Source organism: Microcaecilia unicolor, chromosome 11 (genome assembly GCF_901765095.1).
Source record: "Microcaecilia unicolor chromosome 11, aMicUni1.1, whole genome shotgun sequence".
Taxonomy (NCBI): Eukaryota; Metazoa; Chordata; class Amphibia; order Gymnophiona; family Siphonopidae; genus Microcaecilia; species Microcaecilia unicolor.
In genome coordinates this window covers 54,396,628-54,420,948 of record NC_044041.1, presented here as the reverse complement: position 1 = coordinate 54,420,948, position 24,321 = coordinate 54,396,628, and the positions used below count along the sequence as shown (strand labels likewise).

General features: G+C 48.5%; 1 protein-coding gene across 2 annotated transcripts in view; it reads left to right on the top strand.

Annotated features, from left to right (window-relative positions):
- Window positions 1–24,321, top strand: part of DGCR8 (DGCR8 microprocessor complex subunit) — an 82,016-nt gene that overhangs the window by 41,551 nt on the left and 16,144 nt on the right. For both annotated transcript variants that reach the window (XM_030217443.1, XM_030217444.1), the window contains 3 exons: window positions 10,647–10,747; window positions 10,940–11,046; window positions 17,382–17,509. In XM_030217443.1, coding sequence (XP_030073303.1) covers window positions 10,647–10,747; window positions 10,940–11,046; window positions 17,382–17,509 — 336 coding nt within the window. The remainder of the gene's footprint in view (window positions 1–10,646; window positions 10,748–10,939; window positions 11,047–17,381; window positions 17,510–24,321) is intronic.

The following is a 24,321-nucleotide window of genomic DNA, read 5'->3' as shown; positions in this document are numbered from 1 at the left end:
TCACTCCGCACTTAAAAACTGCAAACTCTACAAAACGCCGCTATTCGCATCATTGTCTCACTCCCCTATTAAGCAGTATCACTGGTTACCGGTATATCAACGCATCGCCTATAAAATCGTGATACTGACTTTAAAGGTCCTCCAAGTAGGTCTGCCCTAGTACCTTTCTTCCCTCACTATTCCTTATTCCCCAGCAAGAGTGTTACGTTCTGTAAATGATCATCGTTTAATTCTTCCAAGCTCCAAATTTGCGTATCAATAATCCACTAGACATTGCGTTTTTCTTTCTACCTCCCCACATCTGGAACTCCCTTCCTCTTTTTCCCTTCACAGCAATACCTCCTTTAAGAAGTTTAAAAAGAACTTAAAACTTGGCTATTTGTGCAGGCGTTCAGAGTGCTAGATACATAAGGAGCACCAGTCTTCTCTGTGTTCTCTCTATCTATGATGTCTTTATTTCCCCCTCCCTAGTCTTTTCCCAATCTGCTTGTCTGCTGTCCTCTTTCAAGAATTAGTGGGGGGTTTTTTCTATCAACGGAGTTCCTCCTTTTCCTTTTTCTTACATGTTGTTTTACACCGCCCTGTCCTGCTAAGTCAGTTTGGGTGGTGTGGAGGGGCATTGCCATTGCCTCTGGTACAAACGTAGATTGTGAGCCCTCCTAGGACAGAGAAATATCCAGTGTACCTGAATGTAACTCACCTTGAGCTACTACTGAAAAAGGTGTGAGCAAAATCTAAATAAATAAATAATCGAATGGGGTGGCCAAGTTTTCATGAGGGCATCCTCGCAGGACGGCCCCGCAAAGGGGCGGGGAAACCCGTATTATCGAAACAAGATGGGCGTCCATCTTTCGTTTCGATAATACAGTCGGGGACGCCCAAATCTCAACATTTAGGTCGACCTTAGAGATGGTCGACCTAAATGTTGAGATGGTCAACATTAGAGATGGTTGTCCCCAGTTTTCAGCCATAATGGAAACAGAACGCCCATCTCAAAAACGACCAAATCCAAGCCCTTTGGTCATGGGAGGAGCCAGAATTCGTAGTGCACTGGTCCCCCTGACATGCCAGGACACCAACCGGGCACCCTAGGGGGCACTGCAGTGGACTTCACAAATTGCTCCCAGGTGCATAGCTCCCTTACCTTGGGTGCTGAGCCCCCGAAAACCCACTCCCCACAACTGTACACCACTACCATAGCCCTTATGGGTGAAGGGGGGCACCTAAATGTGGGTACAGTGGGTTTCGGGTGGGTTTTGGAGGGCTCACATTTACCACAAGTGTAACAGGTAGTGGGGGAATGGGGCTTGGTCCGCCTGTCTGAAGTGCACTGCACCCACTAAACCTGCTCCAGGGACCTGTATACTGCTGTCATGGAGCTGGGTATGACATTTGAGGCTGGCATAGAGGCTGAAAAAAAAAAGTTTTTAAAGGTTTTTTTTTTTTTTTTTTTTTTAGGGTGGGAGGGGGTTGGTGACCACTGGGGGAGTAAAGGGAGGTCATCCCCGATTCCCTCCGGTGGTCATCTGGTAAGTTCGGGCACCTTTTTGAGGCTTGGTCGCAAGAAAAAATGTACCAAGTAAAGTCGGCCAAGTGCTCGTCAGGGACGTCCTTCTTTTTTCCATTATTGGCCTAGGACACCCATCTCTTAATCACGCCCCAGTCCCGCCTTCGCTACGGTGCCGACACCCCCCCCCCCCCCCCCCCCTCCCGTGAACTTTGGTCGTCCCCACGACGAAAAGCAGTTGAGGATGCCCAAAATCTGCTTTCGATTATGCCAATTTGGGCGAACCTGAGAGAAAGATGCCCATCTCCCGATTTGTGTCGGAAGATGGGCGCCCTTCTCTTTCAAAAATAAGCCTGCTAGTAAACTTTAAATAAATAAAAACAAATATGAAACAAGGGGGACCACATATCAGTAATAGAGGTATAAAGGCAAACTGAACTGGAAAGCTCAGGAAGTCAGCTCTGCACACAACAATAACAGAGAAATATAAACTGAAATGCAAAATACCAGTGATGTGCATTTCCAAAAGCTGACACATTCCAGTTAATAAATTCAGTATAAATTCAGAATAAAATACTTTTTTTTTCTACTTTTTGTTTATGATAGACACCAGAACCAGAGTCACCAAATTCTGTGTAACCAAGTTGATTGGATTAAGTCACTTGACATAGGTTCAAAACACAGTTCTACAGAGCACCTTTAAGACAACTGCAGCATAAAAATATGAAATCACTGGCACAGAAGTTGAACACAGTTCAATTAAGAAACTACCAGCAGGAGGAAGTGACGTCACCGATGTAGCCGGTTTGTAGAGCTCCGCGGGTTTATAGTTATAAAAGAGTGTTTACCCCTTGAAGAAGCGCGACAATTACCTCCGCGAACGCAGAAATAGGATTATAATATCCCATGGCGGCCAGGAAAAAGTTGGCGAAATACAAGTATTCGGCGGATTCGCCGTGGGCGGTGAAAAGAGGGAACGCGGCTCTCCTTCAGAGCGGAGCTAAAATGGCGCCAAATGATGATGATGAGCCTAACAATGATATGGAGGAACACAGCGCGGGTGAGGCTGAGGTAGAAAGGAGTGAAATCATCCGATGGTTCAAAGAGCTCAAATCAGAGATGATTAACACCAGGAAAAGTATTCAGACAGCAGTAGCAGAGCTCCGGGAAGAGGTAAAAGATATGGGTCATCGTGTAGTTGAGACTGAGGAGCGAATGGAAGCGCTAGCGGGAGAATTAAAGAATTTGAAGAAGAAAGCTAACACAGAACAGCAAGTGAGACTGGATATAGAGCAACAAATAGAAGACTTGGAGAACCGTTCCCGGCGGTGAAATCTGCGCTTTAAAGGCGTGCCGGAAGAGTCTCAGTATAAAGACATAGAGAAGACTGTGCAAGAGATCTGTACTTTCATTTTGAATCAAGGAAAAGATCCACAGGAGACGCAGGAAGGGCCCACAATAAAACTTGATAGGGCTCACCGGAGTCTGGGACCGCAACGGGGTGACTTCCCCAGAGACATAGTTGTCTGCTTCCATGATTTCCAAGTGAAAGAAGCAATATGGCGGAAAGCACGTGCTCTGGGAGAAGTTGAATGGCGTAATGTGAAGGTGCAGATTTTTCAAGATTTGGCGAGAGTTACTTTGCAAAAAAGGCGAGACTTCAAAGACATAACGAGATATTTGCAAAAGTCCGGCTTGCGCTATAGGTGGTTATATCCTAGAGGCATCCTGGTCTCAGTGGGCAGTCAAGCAAAGAAAATACTGCAACCAGAAGAAGCATGGAAAACTCTGGCGTCACTAGGCTGTATGGATTTGCCCGAAGTAACAGCGACATCTCAGAGCTCTCAGAAAGACAAATCCTCCAAAGGTGTTGGGGGCTGGATCCAGCAAAGCAGAGGCAGTATCAGAAGGAGCCGAACTCATGAGGACCAGGGGCATGAGAGAGATGCAGAAACCTGAAAATCCACTTGTCTCAGGGCTAATGCCCGGATTTAGGTCTGGTTCCATGTATACTTTAATATAGGTGAAGTTATGTTAAGAACTGTAAAAGGTTTTGTTATATATGATTAAAGGGGGGAATGAATGTGATGGGTGATGATGGGTGAGGGGGGACACGGAGGATACATTATAGATGGATAACCTATCGGAACGACACTTCCTTAGGGATTTAACTGGCATCTAAGCTTGGAGACCAGTCGAGGGGACTCATTGGGAGAGGGGAGGGGCGGGGGGGGGAAAAGGAAGGGGGGTGGGATAACAGTGGGCTCATGGAATGTGAATGGTTTGAATACCCCTGAGAAAAGAAGTATCATATATAGGGAAATTCATAAAATGCATTGGGATATTGTTATGCTGCAGGATACTCATATTCAAAAGAAAGATGAAAGATTAATACAATATAAAAATATGGGCACTGGATACTTTCAGGCTGATCCTAGAGGGGGGGAAAAGGGGGGTTTGGCAATTTATATAAAGGACACGGTCGCCTTTGTCCATGAACAAACATATGTGGAAGGCCAGGGTAGATGTATAGCGGTTAAAGGTAAACTAAATAATCAACCATTTACATTAGTGAATATCTACGCTCCTAATGAGGGACAGGGCGCATTTTTTGAGGCTTTAAGGTTGGAATTGCTTCACTTTGTATCAGGAGAAATAATTCTGGGGGGTGATTTCAACTGGGCACTGACAGATTTAGACCGCTCTAAAGGCGAGAGGGGAAGTGGTCAGGCTAATACGGCTAAAATATTGAGAATGGTCAAGGATCTGGACTTGATCGATGTTTGGAGGATGCAGCATCCGGGGCAGCGAACCTATTCTTTCTATTCTCATGCACAGCGTACTTACACTAGGATAGATACACTCTGGGGATCCCGCAATCTATGGGGAACGGTTAGGGATTCGGGCATAGGAACCATTCATGCATCGGATCATGCGCCCATTTGGATTTCTTGGAAGGGGTTGGGGAGAGAGCGGGGGCATACATTTTGGAGGCTAAATGAATCCTTGCTAGATACTGTAGAGGCCTGTGAGGAAATTAGAATAGTGGTGCAGGAATATTTAACACATAATGATAATGGGGATGTTTCTGATGGGATTCTTTGGGACGCCCTGAAGGTAGTAGTGAGAGGGCATTTGATTAGGAAAGGTAGTCAACGGAAGAGAGAGGATCAACAACAGGAATTGAGGGTACGACAAAGACTGGCCATTTTAGAAGCTCAACATCAAGGAGGACGGAATCAGGGAATCTGGGGGGAGTTGCAAGAATGTAGGGCGGAGTTACAGCAAATACAAATCCGTCAGATGGAATATCACAGAAAACTCATGAGGCAGAAGTTTTTCGAGTTTAGTAATAAAGCGGGTAAGATGTTGGCGCGAAGTTTAAGACAACAGCGGGTAGGCAGTACTATTACCAAGATAAAGGGGGCAGGGGATCAGTTGGTTCACCAGGACAAGGAGATTCGGGAACGATTTGCTCAATATTATTCAGCCCTTTATACTAAAGAAACGAGAGCCAGCAAGGAGGGAATTCAACAATATTTAGATGGGATGGGTCTACACAGGTTAACGGAGCAACAGAGGGAATATTTAGACAAACCTATTACGTTAGAGGAGATAGAAAGAGTAATCAAAGGCTTGAAAGGGGGGAAAGCACCTGGTCTGGATGGATACACGGCCAAATTCTATAAACTGTTGGGGAGGGAATTAGGGCCACTGTTAGTGAGGGTAGGGAACGAATGTTTCAAGACCGGGACGTTGCCGAAGAGCATGTATGAAGCGGGGATCTCGGTCCTCCCCAAGCCAGGTCGAGATCCAACACTATGTGGCTCGTACAGGCCGATTTCTTTAATAAATATTGATATTAAGATATTGGCTAAGGTAATGGCCGAAAGAATTAATATATTTCTACCCCAGTTAATTCATAAGGATCAATCCGGCTTTATTCCTAAAAGGCAGGTAGCCGATAATATCCGGAGAACTCTAAACATCATATGGGAGGCGCAACAACGGGAGGAGGCTTTGGTGCTGTTAACAACTGATGCAGAAAAGGCCTTCGACCGGGTGGAGTGGAATTATTTATGGGAGGTGTTAGAGGTTATGGGGTTTGGCCCAGGGGTTCTAAATTGGCTTCAGGGATTATATGCAGCACCAGTGGCGCGCGGATAAAAGTGAATGGGGGATATTCAGAACAGGTACAGATACAGAGAGGTACTAGGCAGGGCTGTCCCCTTTCCCCTTTGCTTTTCGCTATAGCGATTGAGCCGCTAGCACAGAAGATTAGGGAGACGACCCAGATACGGGGATTCCAAGCAGGAGCATGGGAACACAAGATAGCTTTATTTGCGGACGATATTCTCTTTTATGTAAGCCACCCTGAAGAGACTTTAACCCCCATTTGTAATGAGATACGAGCTTTTGGAGAGTTGTCTGGATTTAAAGTTAATTATGATAAATCCGAAATTTTGGGCATCACCGGGTCTCCTACTTTTTTGGAGGCATTGTTGCAAAAATTTCCCTTTAGGCATACACGGGATAATTTTAAATATTTAGGAATACGGCTCCCAAGGGAATTATCGCAGCTATATGGATTGAATTATGCCCCACTGTTTCGGGAGCTGCGCTCAGACATGAGTAGGTGGAAAAATGGTCTATTATCCTGGTGGGGCAAGATAGCTGTGATAAAGATGAACCTGGTTCCACGGATGCTGTTCCTCTTCCAAACATTGCCGTTAGAGGTCCCCTCATCAGTTCTAAGTAAACTACAATCTGATATCTCCCAGTTTGCGTGGGGGGGCAAGCGGGCTAGAATCTCGAAAAGAATTATGTGGGGGAGTGTGGAGGAGGGGGGAAGGGGGTTACCCAATATATTATGGTACTACCAGGCAGCGCAGTTAAAACAGGTGGCGGAATGGAGCAAAGGACATAGATCGCCAGTGGCTACCTTGGAGCAAGACTTGGTACCTTGGTGTAATCTGGAACGAGGAGTGTGGGGATCTGAAAAGATGTATAACATTCATCAGGGGAATAACAATCCATTCATAGCTCACCTGCAACGTATTTGGGATGTATTAAAGACCAAATTTAAGCAGGGGGTAAAAACCTCTACCCTAGCCTATATTAGCCAAGAAGCTGAGTTCCCCGCAGGGCGAGAGGGAGGGGTATTTCGGGAGTGGAATCGGAAGGGTTTGAAGCGATTCAGGGATCTTATGTCTGAAGGGGTATTAAGAGAGTTTGTAACTCTTCAGAGGAAGTTCGGCCTGCCAGAATCTGATTACTATGCCTATTTACAAGTTAGGCACTTTATGAGGGGGCAAGGGTGGTTGCAGTCTGATCCAAGGGAACGAGAGATACTGGAAAACATATGGGAAACCTTAGAGGGAGGGAGGAAGGGTATATCCAGACTCTATAGGTATATTAGGGGAGATAAAATGAAGAAATTACCCTATATGTCTGTGTGGGAGCGAGATCTAAATATTGAAATGAGTGTGAAGGAATGGGAAAGGGTGTGTATGGAGGTGAAAAAAGCATCTATCTGTGTATTAATTAAAGAAAATGCTTACAAAGTTTTAAGTAGATGGTATTACACACCGGATAGGTTAAAACGAATATACCCCATGGTATCCGACCAATGCTGGCGGTGTAATACCGGGACAGGTAGTTTTTTGCATGTATGGTGGGAATGTCCTTCTATCCAGCCCTTCTGGGTGGATTGTTACCATGCACTTAACATGCATTCTGGACACACAATTTCCAGCAGAGCCAAAATGGTGCTTATTAGGATGGGGAAATAAACGGGGCCAGAAATGGCAAAGGCGGCTTAAAAGACTGGGGTTAGCAGCCGCAAAGTTGGAAATTGCGGCACACTGGAAACAGAGAATTGGCCCCACTATCGCAAGCTGGAAGATGAGAATCAGGAGCATTGTGGGCCTGGAGCAACTGACTGATAGGAGAATGGGCAGATACAAACCTGATGCTAAAGAGTGGACACATTTGGAGAGACTATGGTCTAATGCATTGCCCGTACAGGGGATCTAGCCATGCCTTGGTATGTAATGAGTGGGGGGGGGAGGGTAGGAGTGGGAGGGGGGAGGGCTGGGAGAAAATCGTTAAAACTTATGGTTGTAGATTGAGATGTAACTCAATTGTTTGGTGTATTTCAGAAGTTTGAAGGCTGCATTGCCTTCTACTGTATTCTTTAAGTTGTGTTTAATAAAAATTTTCAAAATTAAAAAAAAAAGAAACTACCAGCATAAAATTATGAAATCACAATGCAACAACAATTGTAAGGTATAGGCAATAGGATAGAAATTTTGAGAGGACAGACCCTCTGCAAGTGAAAGGACAGGTTTTCTTTTTTTTTCTTTTTTAAATGAGATATAGATGAGATATAATAGTCCACAGTTTTATCAGAAAGATTTTAGGACACAGGTAACCTCAGTTAACAATCAAACCAGTTCTGAAAATGCCCATCGTTTATCTTGTTGGGCAGACTAGATGGACCATTCAGGTCTTTATCTGCTGTCATTTATTATATACTAGTAAAAAAGGCCCATTTCTGACAGAAATGAAACGGGCGCTAGCAAGGTTTTCCTCGGAGTGTATGTTTGAGAGAGAGAGAGAGAGAGAGTGTGTGTGAGAGATAGAGAATGTGATAGTGTGTCAGAGAGAGTGTATGTAAGAGACAGTGAGTGAGTGTGTGCCCCTCCCCCTCTCTTTATTGTCTGAGGCCCCCCTTCCACCCCCAGCTCTCTGGTCTCAGGACTCCCCTCACCTTCTCCCTCCAGCCACCCATGTCCAGCGACCCTCCTCTCCCCCTGCCTCCGTCCAGCGACCCTCCTCTCCCCCTGCCCCCCTCCAGCCACCCATATCCAGTGACCCTCCTCTCCCCTGCCCCCCCTCCAGCCACCCAGGCTGACGTCACTCACAGCTGATTCCCAGGCAGGGGGAGGAGTAGGGAAACACGCGGAGCAAGTGGCAGGGAGCGGCGCATCAAACAACGACCCTCCTCTCCCCTGCCCCCCCTGCAACCACCCATGTCCAACGACCCTCCTCTCCCCTGCCCCCCTCCAGCCACCCATGTTCTGCGACCCTACTCTCCCCCTGCTGAAGTCTTGGAGGCCGCCTTTGTAAATATCGCCGGCCATTTTGAACAGCGATCCGGCAGCGGGGATCTTTTTTGCCTGCCCCGAAGAATTGGTTACACAACCTGGGTGGATGAAGGAGGGGCAGGTGAGAGAGCAGGGTCGTGGGGCAGGGAGAGAGTAGAGTGTCACTGGACATGGGTGGCTGCAGGGGGGCAGGGGGAGAGGAGGGTCGCAGGACATGGGTGGCTGCAGGGGGGGCAGGGGAGAGGAGAGTCGTTGTTTGATACGCCACTCCCACTTGCTCCGAGTGTTTCCCTATTTCAAATGACAGAAATCAAGTGGCTCAAAAGGAGTTTTCATCAGCTAGATGAGGACAATGTTGAGATCCCATGATACAGTTAGAGGTTTGACAGGGTGCTTGGTTAGTAACAAACCTCTCATGAAGCAAATAACTAGAAGCTGTACAGAAATGGGCTTACCTCCTACACAGTGATAAGCACTAACTGCTCCTTACAGAGGAGGGGTTTTTTTTGTGTCTGTGTGTGGTTTTTTTTAAATCCAGACTCAAAAAGGTGTAGGAGGTATTCAAGTAGTTTTTGTGTAGGATCTAAAGCCTTGCTCTCACACCAGACTGCAAACCTCCTCCACTTAAATGACTAACACCTCTTAGTGGAATTTTTCCTGAAAGCCAGCAAGATGTGGGAGACCCCCTCCAGCAAATCTAAGGATTCAAAATTCTATCCTCTCAACATCCAAGCTGTAAAGGCCAGGAATTGGAGGTTGGAATGTAGACAATCCCTTGTTCTGAGTGATGAGTGTTGGAAAACATTCTGATCTCTACAGATCTTTGGAGGACAACTCCAGAAGAAGAGGCGGTCACTTCAGCTCGCAGAGTCAGTGAGCTTCAGGCCCTAGTTAGCTGATCCACCTTACACTGTTTCATCACAGTAGAGTAGTTCTCTACAGGTACCCTAAATTCCTTTCTGAGGTGATGTTGGAGTTCCATCTTTCAGTCAATTGTCCTACCAGCATTTTCCCCCAAAACCACATTCCCATCCTGGTGAGAGTGTACTGCATACCTTAGATTTCAAACTGGCCTTAGCCTTCTATCTGGAGTGGACTAGAGCCCATAGACAGTCCACCCAAACTTGATGGGGATAGCCATTGGCAAATGCATAATTTGTAATTGGCTAGCGGATTGCATCTCCTTTACTTATGCCCAAGCTGGGCTGACTTAGAGGGTCATGTCAAGGCTCATAATGTGTCGGAGCCATGGCTATGTTGGTAGGCCACTTGAGGTCAGCCTCCATAGAGGAGATTTGTAAAGCTGTGACATGGTCATCTGTCCACACATTCACATCTCATTACTGCCTTGAGCACCCCCCTAGGCCGTTTTCTTTAGTTCCAGGTTGCACTTTCACAACTAGTATGTAAATAGTTTCAGGTTAATTGACTTACAGGTCTTGATGTTTTGCGTCCCTATGACGAATCCCGCCCTTGCGGAAGCAGGAAGTTGCATCAGGATAGAATGTGTCATAGGGAAGGCCCGAAGCAGTACTAGTGGCGAGGGGAAAAAGTGAGAGGGACTGGGGGGGGGGGGGGGGGGGGGGAAGGACAGATGCTGGAACCAGGATGGAGGTGTTGGACCAAGGGAGAACGATGCAGTCTGTAGGCATCTGGAGCGGCCCAGTGAGAGTTGAGGGCTTGCTGCTGGGGAGGCTTAGCTTCTCCAAGCCTCATGAACCGGGTGTCTATGGTTCAAGCTCTTTCAGCAGGCACTGCATAGTTCTTTTTGCCTGAAAGGTAGCTGGCAAGTTAAGTCCTGGATTTTTTCACAGTTCGAATACAAATAGAGGCTGCTGATACCAAAATGGTTACTAACCATGTTAAGAATAATAAAGATCTTCTCGGGAGCATGGGCCATGCAACTATTGCGAGCTGTGGCTGTTAGCGTGTTTTTGTTTTTCTATCAGTAAATGAACTGAAATTTGGCAGTGCTGCTGATTCTAGAGTAGTTGATTTTAATGCAGGCTTTTTTCTTTTTCTTTTTGTAGTATTTTAACCATATCAGTATTGAAGACTCACGGGTATATGAACTGACCAATAAAGCTGGATTATTGTCTCCTTATCAGATTCTCCATGAGTGCCTTAAACGGTGAGACACTAAAAGTCAGATTCTTTCCATTCGCAAGTTTGAGACTTCTGGCCACATCAAGCTTTGTTTTATGATTTTCCACTTCAATAAGTTGCATATTCTATCTGGCTTGTGTAGTCTGCTCTTTATATGTGCTATCTGGTATCGATGACCTACATAACTCTTTTATTTATTTATTTATTTATTCCTTAGAAATCATGGCATGGGTGACACATCCATCAAATTTGAAGTGATTCCTGGTAAAAATCAGAAGAGTGAATATATCATGGCTTGTGGCAGGCACACGGTGCAAGGCTGGTGTAAGTGCATATGTTGCCTTGTGTCTACTTGGTACATTTCATTACAGATGCTTTTCATCTATATCCTAACCCTTTCTTTCCAATTTATAGTTTCTGCTCATTCAGAGAATTCTCTAATTTGAATGGTGTTTGCTCCAAATGCTTGTGAATGCAACATATGTGTGGAAACTGACTGTATGGTAAACCATCAACACCCAGGCCTTGTAAAACAGCGGTTTGAGTGCAGTGGATGGTTTTATCAGAGTTAATGGGTAGTGAGAAAAGGACGTTTCTTTAGCATCAGCAGCAGATAATCCAGATACTTGTGGGTTGTGACCATCTGCTAGCAGATGGAGATAGAGAGCGCTGAACTGCACTGCTTTATAGGATGGAATGTTTCCTGATCAGTCAGTATTCTCTGTCTCCAGCAGGCGGCTAAGAAAGCGCACAGAGTGTTGAGTATTATTAGGAAAGGGATGGAAAACAAACACAAGGATGTTATAATGCCATTGTATCGCTCCATGGTGTGACCGCACCTCGAATATTGTGTCCAATTCTGGTCGCCGCATCTAAAAAAAGATATAAAGGAATTGGAGAAGGTGCAGAGAAGGGCAACAAAAATGATAAAAGGGATGGAACGACTTCCGTATCAGGAAAGGCTGAGAAGGTTAGGGCTCTTCAGCTTGGAGAAAAGGCGGCTGAGGGGTGATATGATAGAAGTCTACAAGATAATGAGCGGAGTAGAGCAGACAGATGTGTAGCATTTGTTTACACTTTCAAACAACAATAGAACCAGAGGACACAAGACGAAACTAGAATATGGTAGATTTAAAACAGGAGAAAGTTTTTCTTTACTCAGCGTGTAGTTGGACTCTGGAACTCGTTGCCGGAAATTGTAGTGACAGCAGCTGACCTTACGGAGTTTAAAGGGGGTTTGGACTGATTTCTGAGGGAAAAGTCCATTTAACATTATTAAAAATTAATGTTTTTTTTTTTTTTTTTTTTTTTTTGGGGGGGGGGGGGGGGGTGTTTGTAGTGTTCTTAAAGCCTGGATTGGCCGCTGTCGGAGACAGGATGCTGGGCTTGATGGACCATTGGTGTTTTCCCAGTATGGCGGTGCTTATGTTCTTATGTCTCTCATGAGCTCCTAGTCTTATCTGTGGCAGCTCCTGTTCTGGGTCTCTCAGTTCAGTTGTGGTGTACGGCTGAGAGGTGCCACCTTTAGGGGGTACACCTGGTCACCCCAGGTCCCTCCCTCACCCTTTTGCCCCCTCCCTCACCCTTTTGCCCCCTCCTGCCCTTCTTCCATTCTCCTTCCTCAATGTGGATATCAAGCTGCATTAAAAAAAAAAAAAAAAAGGGAGCCATGTCAGCCCAGCTTTGGATGTTCAGTTTCTGCTTTCTCTGGGCTCCAGGAGGGATACTGGTACTCCCAGTATTGGAGCTTGAGGAGGAGAGGATGTCGCTTTACCCCAGACGGCTTTAAAGTGGATGGCAGTATTTTGGCTTCCTGGAGTGAATGTTAATTTTTATTTCCTCATTTCTTTCTGTTTACTGTCCTAGTGTATTCAAGCAGCAGTTTTGAGCTCTGCTCTCGTAGTGCTAGCAGTGCAGTGTCAGGGTAAGCCTCTATGGGCCTGTCTGAGTTTACGGGTGCAGCGTCCGGGTAAGCCTTGCTTGTTTCCTGCGCAACAAAAGCAGGGGCTCGTTTCTCCTTGAGGGTGCCGGCTTCCATTTTGTTGATGCTCTTCAGGAGGTAATGCTGCCGGCATTTGCCTGTTCGTACCCTGTTTTGTTCCCCGACATCAGCTCCTACGAGGCCTTCTAGGCACCATTTTCCTCAGAGTTGTGTAGCCTTAAAAAAAGCAAGGACACAGGGAAGCTGTTCGGGTCGGGCTTTTGGCAGTGCCTGTTTGCATGCTTCTGTGTCATTCCTTGGATTTAGTCTCTCCTCTCAAACCCTGCTGTACCTAGGAGAAGAGTTACTTCAGGCTACAGAGAGATGTTCGTGTCTCTATTTCTCCTCCTTTTCTGCGCGGGTCTTGTGAACTGTCCGTTGCTAAGGGGCAGGAGGGCTTGGACGGTAGCTGGTGAGCTCTTAATAGGGAACCCTATGGCCCTCCAGCGCTCCAGACCTATAGAAGGGGATGATGCCTTGATATTTTTTCTTGTTCAGGATGTTTTCATAGTGTGCACTAGGCATTGCCTAGTCCCTTTAAGGGCACAGGGCGCTACAGACTGCATACGTGGTTCCTGGGTCTCCCCAGCTGTTTCCCATACTTGCAGCATGGTGGGGTCATGGCTTTCTCGGTTGTCTTTGGTGCGTTATCTTTGCTTTTGTTCCACTATGGGTTAATGGCAGTTCCTATGTGGAAACCCACGAGCAGCCTTTGGGCAGTGCTTCATGAATGTAAGGTCCTCTGTCGGGTTCTGTTTACTGTGGCCCTGTTGTTTTTCTTTAAAAAAAAAAAAAAAAAGACCAATGCCACCCTGGCAGTGTTCTTTGACTTTGGATGAGAATTCTTCTTTGCCAGGTCTCTCTGGCCTGTCGCAGGGCAGCTGTTTATTTCCTAGGGAAAATTGGTGTGCAGCTGCAGTCCTGGGCACAGGTCTGTTTTGGACCTCCTTTGCTTCTCCAGGTTCAACGTTAGACGGACTTTGGTGGCAGAATAATTCTTTCACTCATAGACTTGCATTTGTTTCCAGCAACACTCTGGGCAACTGGAGAACTGGGTTTGGGTTCCACTCCAGTTCCATGTGGCTCTAGCCAGTCCTTTTCATTCCTTTGCCCCAGATTACACTCAGTCCCTGCATGCTTTAGGTTCACCACGGTGCTGGTAGCTACATCAGGGTGATTCTGAAAGGTGGCTGGCCTTCACCTGCAGGTTGTTGGTTCCAGACCGGTGATCCAATTTTCTTCCAAGCTGGGGTCCTCTTTTCTGTCCCAAGGGGCATGATGTCTTGCCTTTTCTTTTTGGATAGCCTTGACCGTCAGGTTTTTGCAAGGATAGGATGGCGGCCACTTTGCTGCTGGGCTGCGGTTTTGCCTGGTTACTTTTGCTGGTGTTCGACTCTGGCACTAGTTGCAATTTTTGCATACTTCTTCCAACCTCCTCTGTTTCGGCGGTTCCTCTAGCACAGTGCCATCGTGCCTCGGCTGGCTTCAGTGGCACCTTTGCCATTTTTTCCTAGTGTTGGGTATATAGCCCTGACCTAGTGTTTAGAATGCATACCTTGGAACTGAGTGTTGTGGGTACAATTCCCACTTTAGCGGCCGGCTATTGTTCCAAACTCCCTCGCTGAGAGTGAGTGGGCTTCTTGCTATGAGTGGCTGGGAGTCCTAGAGGTCCAGAATTTTCTGGTGCACTTCTCCTTCCAGTACTTTCAATAGTGCCTATGGCACCAACATCTGGATTCTTTTACATCATCTAGTCATAGCTATCACCGGGTTACTATAGTGCGCAGTCATACCAGCCAGTTGTGGTGCTCTGCCTCCCTGGACACTTTGTCACACTCTCAACTGGCAAAGAGTTTTGCCTTAGATCCCTCTTCAGCTATACTTATGCCTAGGTTTCCTTTGGCAAGCTTCCTCTTCAGGGATAGCTTGGTTGGACTCTACTTAGTGCAGTTGTTTCCGATCTAGATTTGCTAAGCCTTTGAGGTAGTGTGAGCAACACGCTCCAGATTCTGTTGCCTCTTTTTAGCCTTCTTTGCTGTTGAGGGGCCAGGTGCTACAGGCTAGGCAACTCTGCTGCACGGTTTCTGCTTCTTCTGCGGCATACTGCTGTTCTTGTGGTCTAGAACGATTTGCTTTCAAATTCCAGGCCTCCCCAAGTTTTCATTGCCTCTCGATGAAGGGTTCTTAAGTCTCTCCTCGAGTTTCAGAATAGCAGGTCACCTCTCCAGATTCCTTGTAGAGTGTTTCAAGTGGTCTCCGTCTGATGTGGCTTTACCATGCTTCAGCAGAGTTACCAGCTAGTCTTTTTTTTTTCTCAGGCCTCTGCGGATGTTCTCTTGGAATCATCATGCAGCTCCAGGCTATCAGGCGGGCTCCTCCTGGCATCTTCATTCTTTTCGGCAAGGTTGGTAGCAGGCCCCAGTTGCCTTTGTGGTACGGGCACATTTCTATTTCCTTCGTGGCTGTGCTGCAGGGAATTTTCTTACACCTTTCTTGGGACTTTTCAAGAGTCTATTTTTTTTTAGTTTCAGTCTAGCCAGAGAGTTTCTTTCTCCTTGGCTTTCAAGGACATGTGTTTTCTATTTCACTTACAACTTTCCACAGACGATTTTTGTGGTTCCTTTCCTTGGCATCTATTATTTGGTCTAGCTATGTCAGCCTTTCCACATCTCCAAGGAAATTTTCCTTCACAGGAATGGATTGGAGATTCTTCCATACCTTGTACTTGGCTGATTTTGTCTCCTCCAGTATTGGAGTCTGACAGTTTCTTCCAGAATGGTTATTCGTCTTCAGTCTTCTCAGGACTGGTATTCAAATTTCTCGAGAGTTAGTTGTTTCCAGTTCTCATCTTACTATTACTACTACTTAATATTTCCAGCAACTGAGAAGGGTTAAGCTTCTGCTGTGCCTGCACTTGTGCCTTACTATGCTCTTGTCTAAGAGCTTTTTTAAAATAATTCACTTCCAGAGCACAGGATAAGTGAGGGCTGTGCCTTTTTAGATCTAATACAATTTTGTTTCAGAATACCAAACTATTTTGGACAGGTTTGCTCCCACAGGGGTAAGTTTTGAGAGGTTGCCATATGGAATTTACAGTAAAGAATATTGTATATGTTAATACAGTTTGTAAATTGGTACACTGTATCTTTGTACCAATAAAACGAATACTAAAGTTGTGTGTGTATGTATATGTGTGTATATATATATATATATATATATATATATATATATATATATATATATAAAAACTTTTTTTTTTTTTTTGGCACACCACTACCCGGAGTCCACCACTCTACATCATCCGGTGATGGGGAGTCGAGGTTGACGTGGTGGGTGGACTCGACTGTCTGGATTCAGGTGTCTCCCGAGCCGGTGTCTTTGGTGGTTCTAGTCTGTCTTTTGCTGTCCTTGCATCTCTGGGCAACTGGTCGGACATAGTGCTCTAGTTGGTTAAGATCCCGCTTGTGGATAGTCTAGTGTTTCGGGTGGACTTGGCGCTTTTGACACCAGATCAATGTTTCTCCTAGTCTCAGCGTCTTCCTGTGGACAGGTCTGGTCTTTCTTGCTGGATTATTCATGCTCGCCCTTCTTTTAGTGATATCAGGGGCACCTCTATTGTAGTTGCAGTTCTGAGTGTCTGTCTATGCAGGTTTTCAGAACTCCAGACTTACGTCGGTCAAGCTTCTCTGAATCCTCTTGCTGTTGGCCCATTTTTCCCACCTTTTCTTGTGGGATCAGGTTTCTGCCTTTCTTCTCACTTACTCTGATTCTTCCTATGAAGTACACATTCTCTGTGCACGTGTCCTCTTTTGGACGTGACACATGAGCTCCGCTGATTTTGTTCTTTGGTTCCTGCCTTGCTCGGAGCTTCATGGGGACGCTGGCTTCCTTAGCCTTGCGAGCTCATTTGCTCACGGATGCTTCTGTGTTAACGTATTTTCTAGTGGGTACAGCTCGTTCATATAGTTTCTGGGCATCTTCTGTCCAAGCTGTAGCTTCTCTTGGGGCGGAAGTCCATTTGTTTTTCCAGGGAGGATTTATGCTGGGTGGTGACATGGTCTTCCTTGCTTGCTTTCTGCAGGCATTACCTTTTAGAGGATTCTGCACGGTTGCCTGCATTTTTGGAGTTTTGCCGCTTTTCGTGGATGCTTCTGGTTCCCACCCTACTTCAGGACTGTTTTGGTACATCCCACAAGTATCTGGATTCATCGTCTGCTGACGCTAAGGAGCAAAACATTGTCTTACCTGATAATATTCTTTCCTTTAGTTGCAGCAAATGAATCCAGTGCCCCACTTTAGCTTCTTTCGGGGGTTCCTCTTGGTTGTTTCTTTCTCTTGGGCAGGGTATATGCATTTTTATGTTTTAGATAGACTATTGTGCTTGGATTTCATCTTGACAGTTTTTGGTTTATCAAGGTACCCTGTGGGGAAGGAGAAATGTGATAATTCTGTTTCCTTCTGCTTTGTTATGATAAAAACTGACTAACCAGGAAGCATTCCATCCTATAAGCAGTGCAGTTCAGCGCTCTCTATTTCCACCTGCTGGTAGGTGGTTACAAACCACAAGTATCTTGATTCATCTGCTGTGACTAAAGGAAAGAAAATTATCAGGTAAGATATAATTTTTCAATACTTTGTCTTGATATGTAATAATGGTTCTTAATTGGCTTTTATGTAGGCAAAAATAAGAGAGTTGGGAAACAGCTGGCTTCTCAGAAAATCCTGCAACTGTTGCACCCACATGTGAAGAACTGGGGCTCTTTACTACGTATGTATGGCAGAGAGAGCAACAAGATGGTCAAACAGGTAATTTCATCAGAGCATCTTTTGTTCTGACCCTTGCTCTTTAACCCTGTGGCAGAGTAGGTGGCCCCTCCAAATAGAGTGCACTGGTGACTGGGTATATAGCTCTCAGCTTCTCATGCAAGTCTAGAATAAATATCTTTGGCCTTCATATACATTCTCTTATTTCTGCTACTGTAATATATGCCCAACTATGTTCATATACATTGGGGCCATATATGTTACAAAGTAGTATAGGTTTTTTGTTAATCAAAGCCTTAATCAACAAAAATCTGCCCTTCGAGTCCTTCCAAGACTGTTGAAACGTCACATCCAACCCCCTCTGAACAAGGACCAGGAGACCGGCCTTATGGTGAACTGCAGGAGAATCAACTACTTGACCCACCCACCAACGTCGAAACTTCATGTGTTCCACCGTGGATAGGTGGGTCCCTTGTAAAAATACAGTGTCCATCCTTTGGCGATTCAAAGCCTGTAAAATCTTTTGCCACTTAATGGGTGAGGACACCCCATTCAAATATGTTGTTTAAATTAGAGCCTGGAATCAAGTAACACACATGGGGGGCAGGGAAATTTTGAAAGGATATCGAAGTCAGAATAGAGACCTTCGGCTTATAGTGTCCAAAACAGACATCTGTCTTGCATACCTGCTGTAGAGTGTCTTGGGTGTATGTCTTCATAAAGGCAACTAATAAATCCCATTAAATAAATATATTTTCCGATAAAAAATACGTCTGGGTTCCCTGTTGGAAAATATGTTAGATGGATGTCTGTGTGCTGAGGACGTCAAGCATGAACAGCCATTTTACAAACTGGAATATCCAGTATATGAATGGCAAAGAAGCAGGGACAAGGATGTCTCTCTGGCAGCATTCTGGTGGCAATCGCCCTTCAGCAGTACATCAAGAAATAAACTTGGTTCTTAGAATTGCCACACAGATGTCCCTGCTGAACAGTAGAGAGCCTAGTGGTTAGTGCAGTGGACTTTAAACCAAAGGACCCAGGTTCAAATCCCACTTTAGTTCTTTTATTTTGTAATTGTGAGCCCTCCAGGAACAGAAAAATACCTACTGTACCTGAATGTACTCTACTTCAGTAGCCTTAAGCCTTGCAGGTGATTTATGTATTTTTTCTGTTTCTGGAAGGCTCACAAAAAAAAAAAGAGTTAAAGTGGGATCTGAACCTGGGACCCTTGGTTTAAAGTCTGCTGCACTAACCACTAAACTACTCCTCAGACTTGCTCCCTGCTTTGCTAAGAATGCCTATGATACCTGAAGTTCTCCGAGGACAAGCAGGCTGCTTGTTCTCACGACTGGGTGACGTCCGCGGCAGCCCCCACCAACCGGAAATAAGCTTCGCGGGACGGTCAGCACGCAGGGCACGCCCACCGCGCATGCGCGGCCGTCTTCCCGCCCGTGCGCGACCGCTCCCGCCAGTTACTTTTTTTCCGCGACTGAGAGAGTTGTGTTTTCCCCTCTCTCTCGTTTCAGCCGCCGGATTTTTTCGACCGCGTTTACGCGGATCGTCGCTTTTGGCCTGTTCGGCCTCTTCTTCTTCTTCTTTCTCTTTTATTAAAAAAAAAAAAAAAAAAAAAAAGGAATTTTGCGCGTGTGGAGCACGCGCTCCTTCTTTTCCCTCGCTTTCTAGCGGGGACGCCTCGTTGCGGCCTAGTGGCCGCTCGGTCGGTTACAATTTTCGTGGTGTGATTTTAGCCACCATTGCCGACTTTGACTTCGCCGACGCGATTTTTCCGTCGATGTCCTCGAAGGTCCCGAGTGGATTTAAAAAGTGTGGTCGCTGCGGCCGGCCGATCTCGCAGACCGACACCCACGCTTGGTGCCTCCAGTGCCTCGGGCCGGAGCACAATCTCAAGTCGTGCGTTTTGTGTCTCGGTCTCCGGAAACGGACTCAGGTTGCGAGGCAAGTTCTGCGGGACCGTCTTTTTGGAACTTGCGCCGGCCCCTCGACGTCGACCTCGACGGCATCGGTATCGAAGACCGGTTCTTCGGTACCGGTATCGATGCCCGAGACATCGGCACCGATGGCAGCGACCCCAGGAGAACAGGTCCCGTGGGCCCGCCGGTCCGCCGGCGAGAGTGGGGTAGAGAGACCGCGTGGGCAGTCGGCCCCGGTCACTCCCTCAACTCGTGAGCCACGGGACCGAACCCTGTCGGACCCGGTACCCCGAGACCGAGGGGGATCGACCTCCTCCTCCTCCATGCCCTCCGGCACCGGTGACGTGCACCGGAAAAAAGACAAGAAGCGCCGTCACCGGGAGCCCTCGGTGCACCCTGAAGAGGAGTCGACGCCGAAGCGTCATCGCAGAGAGGAGAGATCTCCGTCGGTGGTGGAGGTACCGACGCGTCGGGGTTCCGGCACCTCGGTGCCGTCTCCTGGCCCCCAGCAGCTTCCGGCACCGACACCCTTACCGGCCCCACCGCCTTTCCCGGCAGCGGGCCTGGACGAGTGCCTCAGAGCCATCCTTCCGGGGATCCTGGAAGGGCTGATGCGCCAGGCTGTGCCGGCGCCGGGGGTGCTTGCGCCCTCGGCGCCGATGACTGTGGCGCCGGCGAGCTCTAGCCCGGCGCCGGGGCAGTCGACACCGCCGCCGCTTGCGGTGCCGGTCTCGACAGCCACGCAGGTGGAGTCCCCGTCGACGTCGATGGAGGGAGCTCCGTCCCCGCCGGCGCGGGAGTCCACCGCTCGACGACACCGAGACCTCGGTGCCTCGACGTCGAGCCGGGCCCGGTACCGGACTCAGCTACATGAGCTAATGTCCGATACCGAGGACGAGGACTCGTGGGGGGAAGAGGAGGACCCGAGATATTTCTCCTCCGAGGAGTCTACGGGCCTTCCCTCGGACCCCACGCCGTCACCGGAGAGGAAGCTCTCACCTCCTGAGAGTCTCTCCTTTGCCTCCTTTGTGCGGGATATGTCTATAAGCATTCCCTTTCCCGTGGTCTCTGTGGAAGAGCCGAGGGCCGAGATGCTCGAGGTCCTCGACTATCCATCACCACCTAGAGAGTCCTCCACGGTACCGCTGCACAATGTCCTGAAGGAGACGCTGCTCCGGAACTGGGTGCGACCACTAACTAATCCCACCATTCCCAAGAAAGCAGAGTCCCAGTACAGGATCCACTCTGACCCAGAGCTCATGCGGCCCCAGTTGCCCCATGACTCAGCGGTCGTGGATTCTGCTCTCAAGAGGGCACGGAGTTCGAGGGATACCGCCTCGGCGCCCCCGGGGCGGGAGTCTCGCACTCTGGACTCATTTGGGAGGAAGGCCTACCAATCCTCCATGCTCGTGACCCGCATCCAATCTTACCTGCTCTATATGAGCATCCACATGCGGACCAATGTGCAACAGCTGGCGGACCTGGTCGATAAGCTCCCGCCGGAGCAGTCCAGGCCTTATCAGGAGGTGGTCAGGCAGCTGAAGGCGTGCAGAAAGTTCCTGTCCAGGGGGATTTTTGACACCTGTGACGTGGCATCTCGTGCTGCGGCCCAAGGTATAGTGATGCGCAGGCTCTCATGGCTGCGTGCCTCTGACCTGGACAACCGCACCCAGCAGAGACTGGCTGACGTCCCTTGCCGGGGGGATAACATTTTCGGTGAGAAGGTCGAGCAGATGGTGGACCAACTGCATCAGCGGGAAACCGCTCTCGACAAGCTCTCCCACCGGGCGCCTTCAGCACCCGCCCCCACGGGTGGGCGTTTTTCCCGGGCACGGCAGGCTGCACCCTATTCTTTTGCAAAGCGTAGGTACAACCAGCCGGCCCGAAGGCCTCGTCAGGCACAGGGACAGCCCCAGCGCGCTCGTTCTCGTCAACAGCGTGCGCCTAAGCAGCCCCCTGCGCCTCCACAGCAAAAGCCGGGGACGGGCTTTTGACTGGATCCACGGGAACATAGCCGCCCTACAAGTGTCCGTACCGGACGATCTGCCGGTCGGAGGGAGGTTAAAACTTTTCACCAAAGGTGGCCTCTCATAACCTCCGACCAGTGGGTTCTCCAAATAGTGCGGTGCGGATACGCCCTGAATTTGGCCTCCCTGCCTCCAAATTGTCCTCCGGGAGCTCAGTCTTTCAGCTCCCATCACAAGCAGGTACTTGCAGAGGAACTCTCCGCCCTTCTCAGCGCCAATGCGGTCGAGCCCGTACCACCCGGGCAGGAAGGGCAGGGATTCTATTCCAGGTACTTCCTTGTGGAAAAGAAAACAGGGGGGATGCGTCCCATCCTAGACCTGAGAGGCCTGAACAAATTCCTGGTCAAAGAAAAGTTCAGGATGCTTTCCTTGGGCACCCTTCTGCCAATGATTCAGAAAAACGATTGGCTATGTTCCCTGGATTTAAAGGACGCATATACTCACATACCGATACTGCCAGCTCACAGACAGTATCTCAGATTCCGTCTGGGCGCACGCCACTTTCAGTATTGTGTGCTGCCCTTTGGGCTCGCCTCTGCCCCACGAGTGTTTACCAAGTGCCTCGTGGTGGTAGCGGCCTATCTACGCAAGCTGGGAGTGCACGTGTTCCCATATCTCGACGATTGGCTGGTCAAGAACACCTCGGAGGCAGGAGCCCTCCGGTCCATGCAGTGCACTATCCAACTTCTGGAGCTGCTGGGGTTTGTGATAAATTACCCAAAGTCCCATCTCCAGCCAACTCAGTCTCTGGAATTCATAGGAGCGCTGCTGAATTCCCAGACAGCTCAGGCCTACCTTCCCGAAGCGAGGGCCACCAATCTCTTGACCCTGGCTTCGCAGACCAGAGCGTCTCAGCAGATCACAGCTCGGCAGATGTTGAGACTTCTGGGTCATATGGCCTCCACAGTTCATGTGACTCCCATGGCTCGTCTTCACATGAGATCTGCTCAATGGACCCTAGCTTCCCAGTGGTTCCAGGCCACCGGGAATCTAGAAGATGTCATCCGCCTCTCCACCAGTTGCCGCACTTCACTGCTCTGGTGGACCATCCGGACCAATTTGACCCTGGGACGCCCATTCCAAATTCCGCAGCCCACGAAAGTGCTGACGACGGATGCATCTCGCCTGGGGTGGGGAGCCCATGTCGATGGGCTCCACACTCAGGGTCTGTGGTCCCTCCAGGAAAAGGATCTGCAGATCAACCTCCTGGAGCTCCGAGCGATCTGGAACGCACTGAAGGCTTTCAGAGATCGGCTGTCCTGTCAAATTATCCAAATTCGGACAGACAATCAGGTTGCAATGTATTACGTCAACAAGCAGGGGGGCACCGGATCTCGCCCCCTGTGCCAGGAGGCCGTCGGGATGTGGCGTTGGGCGTGTCGGTTCGGCATGCTCCTCCAAGCCACGTACCTGGCAGGCGTAAACAACAGTCTGGCCGACAGACTGAGCAGAGTCATGCAACCGCACGAGTGGTCGCTCCATGCCAGAGTGGTACGCAAGATCTTCCGAGCGTGGGGCACCCCCTCGGTGGACCTTTTCGCCTCTCAGACCAACCACAAGCTGCCTCTGTTCTGTTCCAGACTTCAGGCACACGACAGGCTAGCGTCGGATGCCTTTCTCCTCCATTGGGGGACCGGCCTCCTGTATGCTTATCCTCCCATACCTTTGGTGGGGAAGACCTTACTGAAGCTCAAGCAAGACCGCGGCACCATGATTCTGATCGCGCCCTTTTGGCCCCGTCAGATCTGGTTCCCTCTTCTTCTGGAGTTGTCCTCCGAAGAACCGTGGAGATTGGAGTGTTTTCCGACTCTCATTTCGCAGAACGACGGAGCGTTGCTGCACCCCAACCTTCAGTCTCTGGCTCTCACGGCCTGGATGTTGAGGGCGTAGACTTCACTGCGTTGGGTCTGTCTGAGGGTGTCTCCCGGGTCTTGCTTGCCTCTAGGAAGGATTCCACTAAAAAGAGTTACTTTTTCAAGTGGAGGAGGTTTGTCGTGTGGTGTGAGAGCATGGCCCTAGAACCTCGTTCTTGCCCTGCACAGAACCTGCTTGAATACCTTCTGCACTTATCAGAGTCTGGCCTCAAGACCAACTCAGTAAGGAATCACCTTAGTGCGATTAGTGCTTACCATTATCGTGTGGAAGGAAAAGCCATCTCTGGAGAGCCTTTAGTCGTTCGATTCATGAGAGGCTTGCTTTTGTCAAAGCCCCCTATCAAGCCTCCTGCTGTGTCATGGGATCTCAACGTCGTCCTCACCCAGCTGATGAAACCTCCTTTTGAGCCACTGAATACCTGCCATCTGAAGTACTTGACCTGGAAGGTCATTTTCTTGGTGGCAGTTACTTCAGCTCGTAGGGTCAGTGAGCTTCAAGCCCTAGTAGCTCATGCTCCATATACCAAATTTCATCACAACAGAGTAGTGCTCCGCACCCACCCAAAGTTCCTGCCGAAGGTGGTGTCGGAGTTCCATCTTAACCAGTCAATTGTCTTGCCAACATTCTTCCCCAGGCCGCATACCCGCCCTGCTGAACGTCAGTTGCACACTGCAAGAGAGCATTGGCCTTCTACTTGGAGCGGACACAGCCCAACAGACAGTCCGCCCAATTGTTTGTTTCTTTCGACCCTAACAGGCTAGGGGTCGCTGTCGGGAAACGCACCATCTCTAATTGGCTAGCAGATTGCATTTCCTTCACTTACGCCCAGGCTGGGCTGACTCTTGAGGGTCATGTCACGGCTCATAGTGTCAGAGCCATGGCAGCGTCAGTGGCCCACTTGAAGTCAGCCACTATTGAAGAGATCTGCAAGGCTGCGACGTGGTCATCTGTCCACACATTCACATCTCATTACTGCCTCCAGCAGGATACCCAACGCGACAGTCGGTTCGGGCAGTCG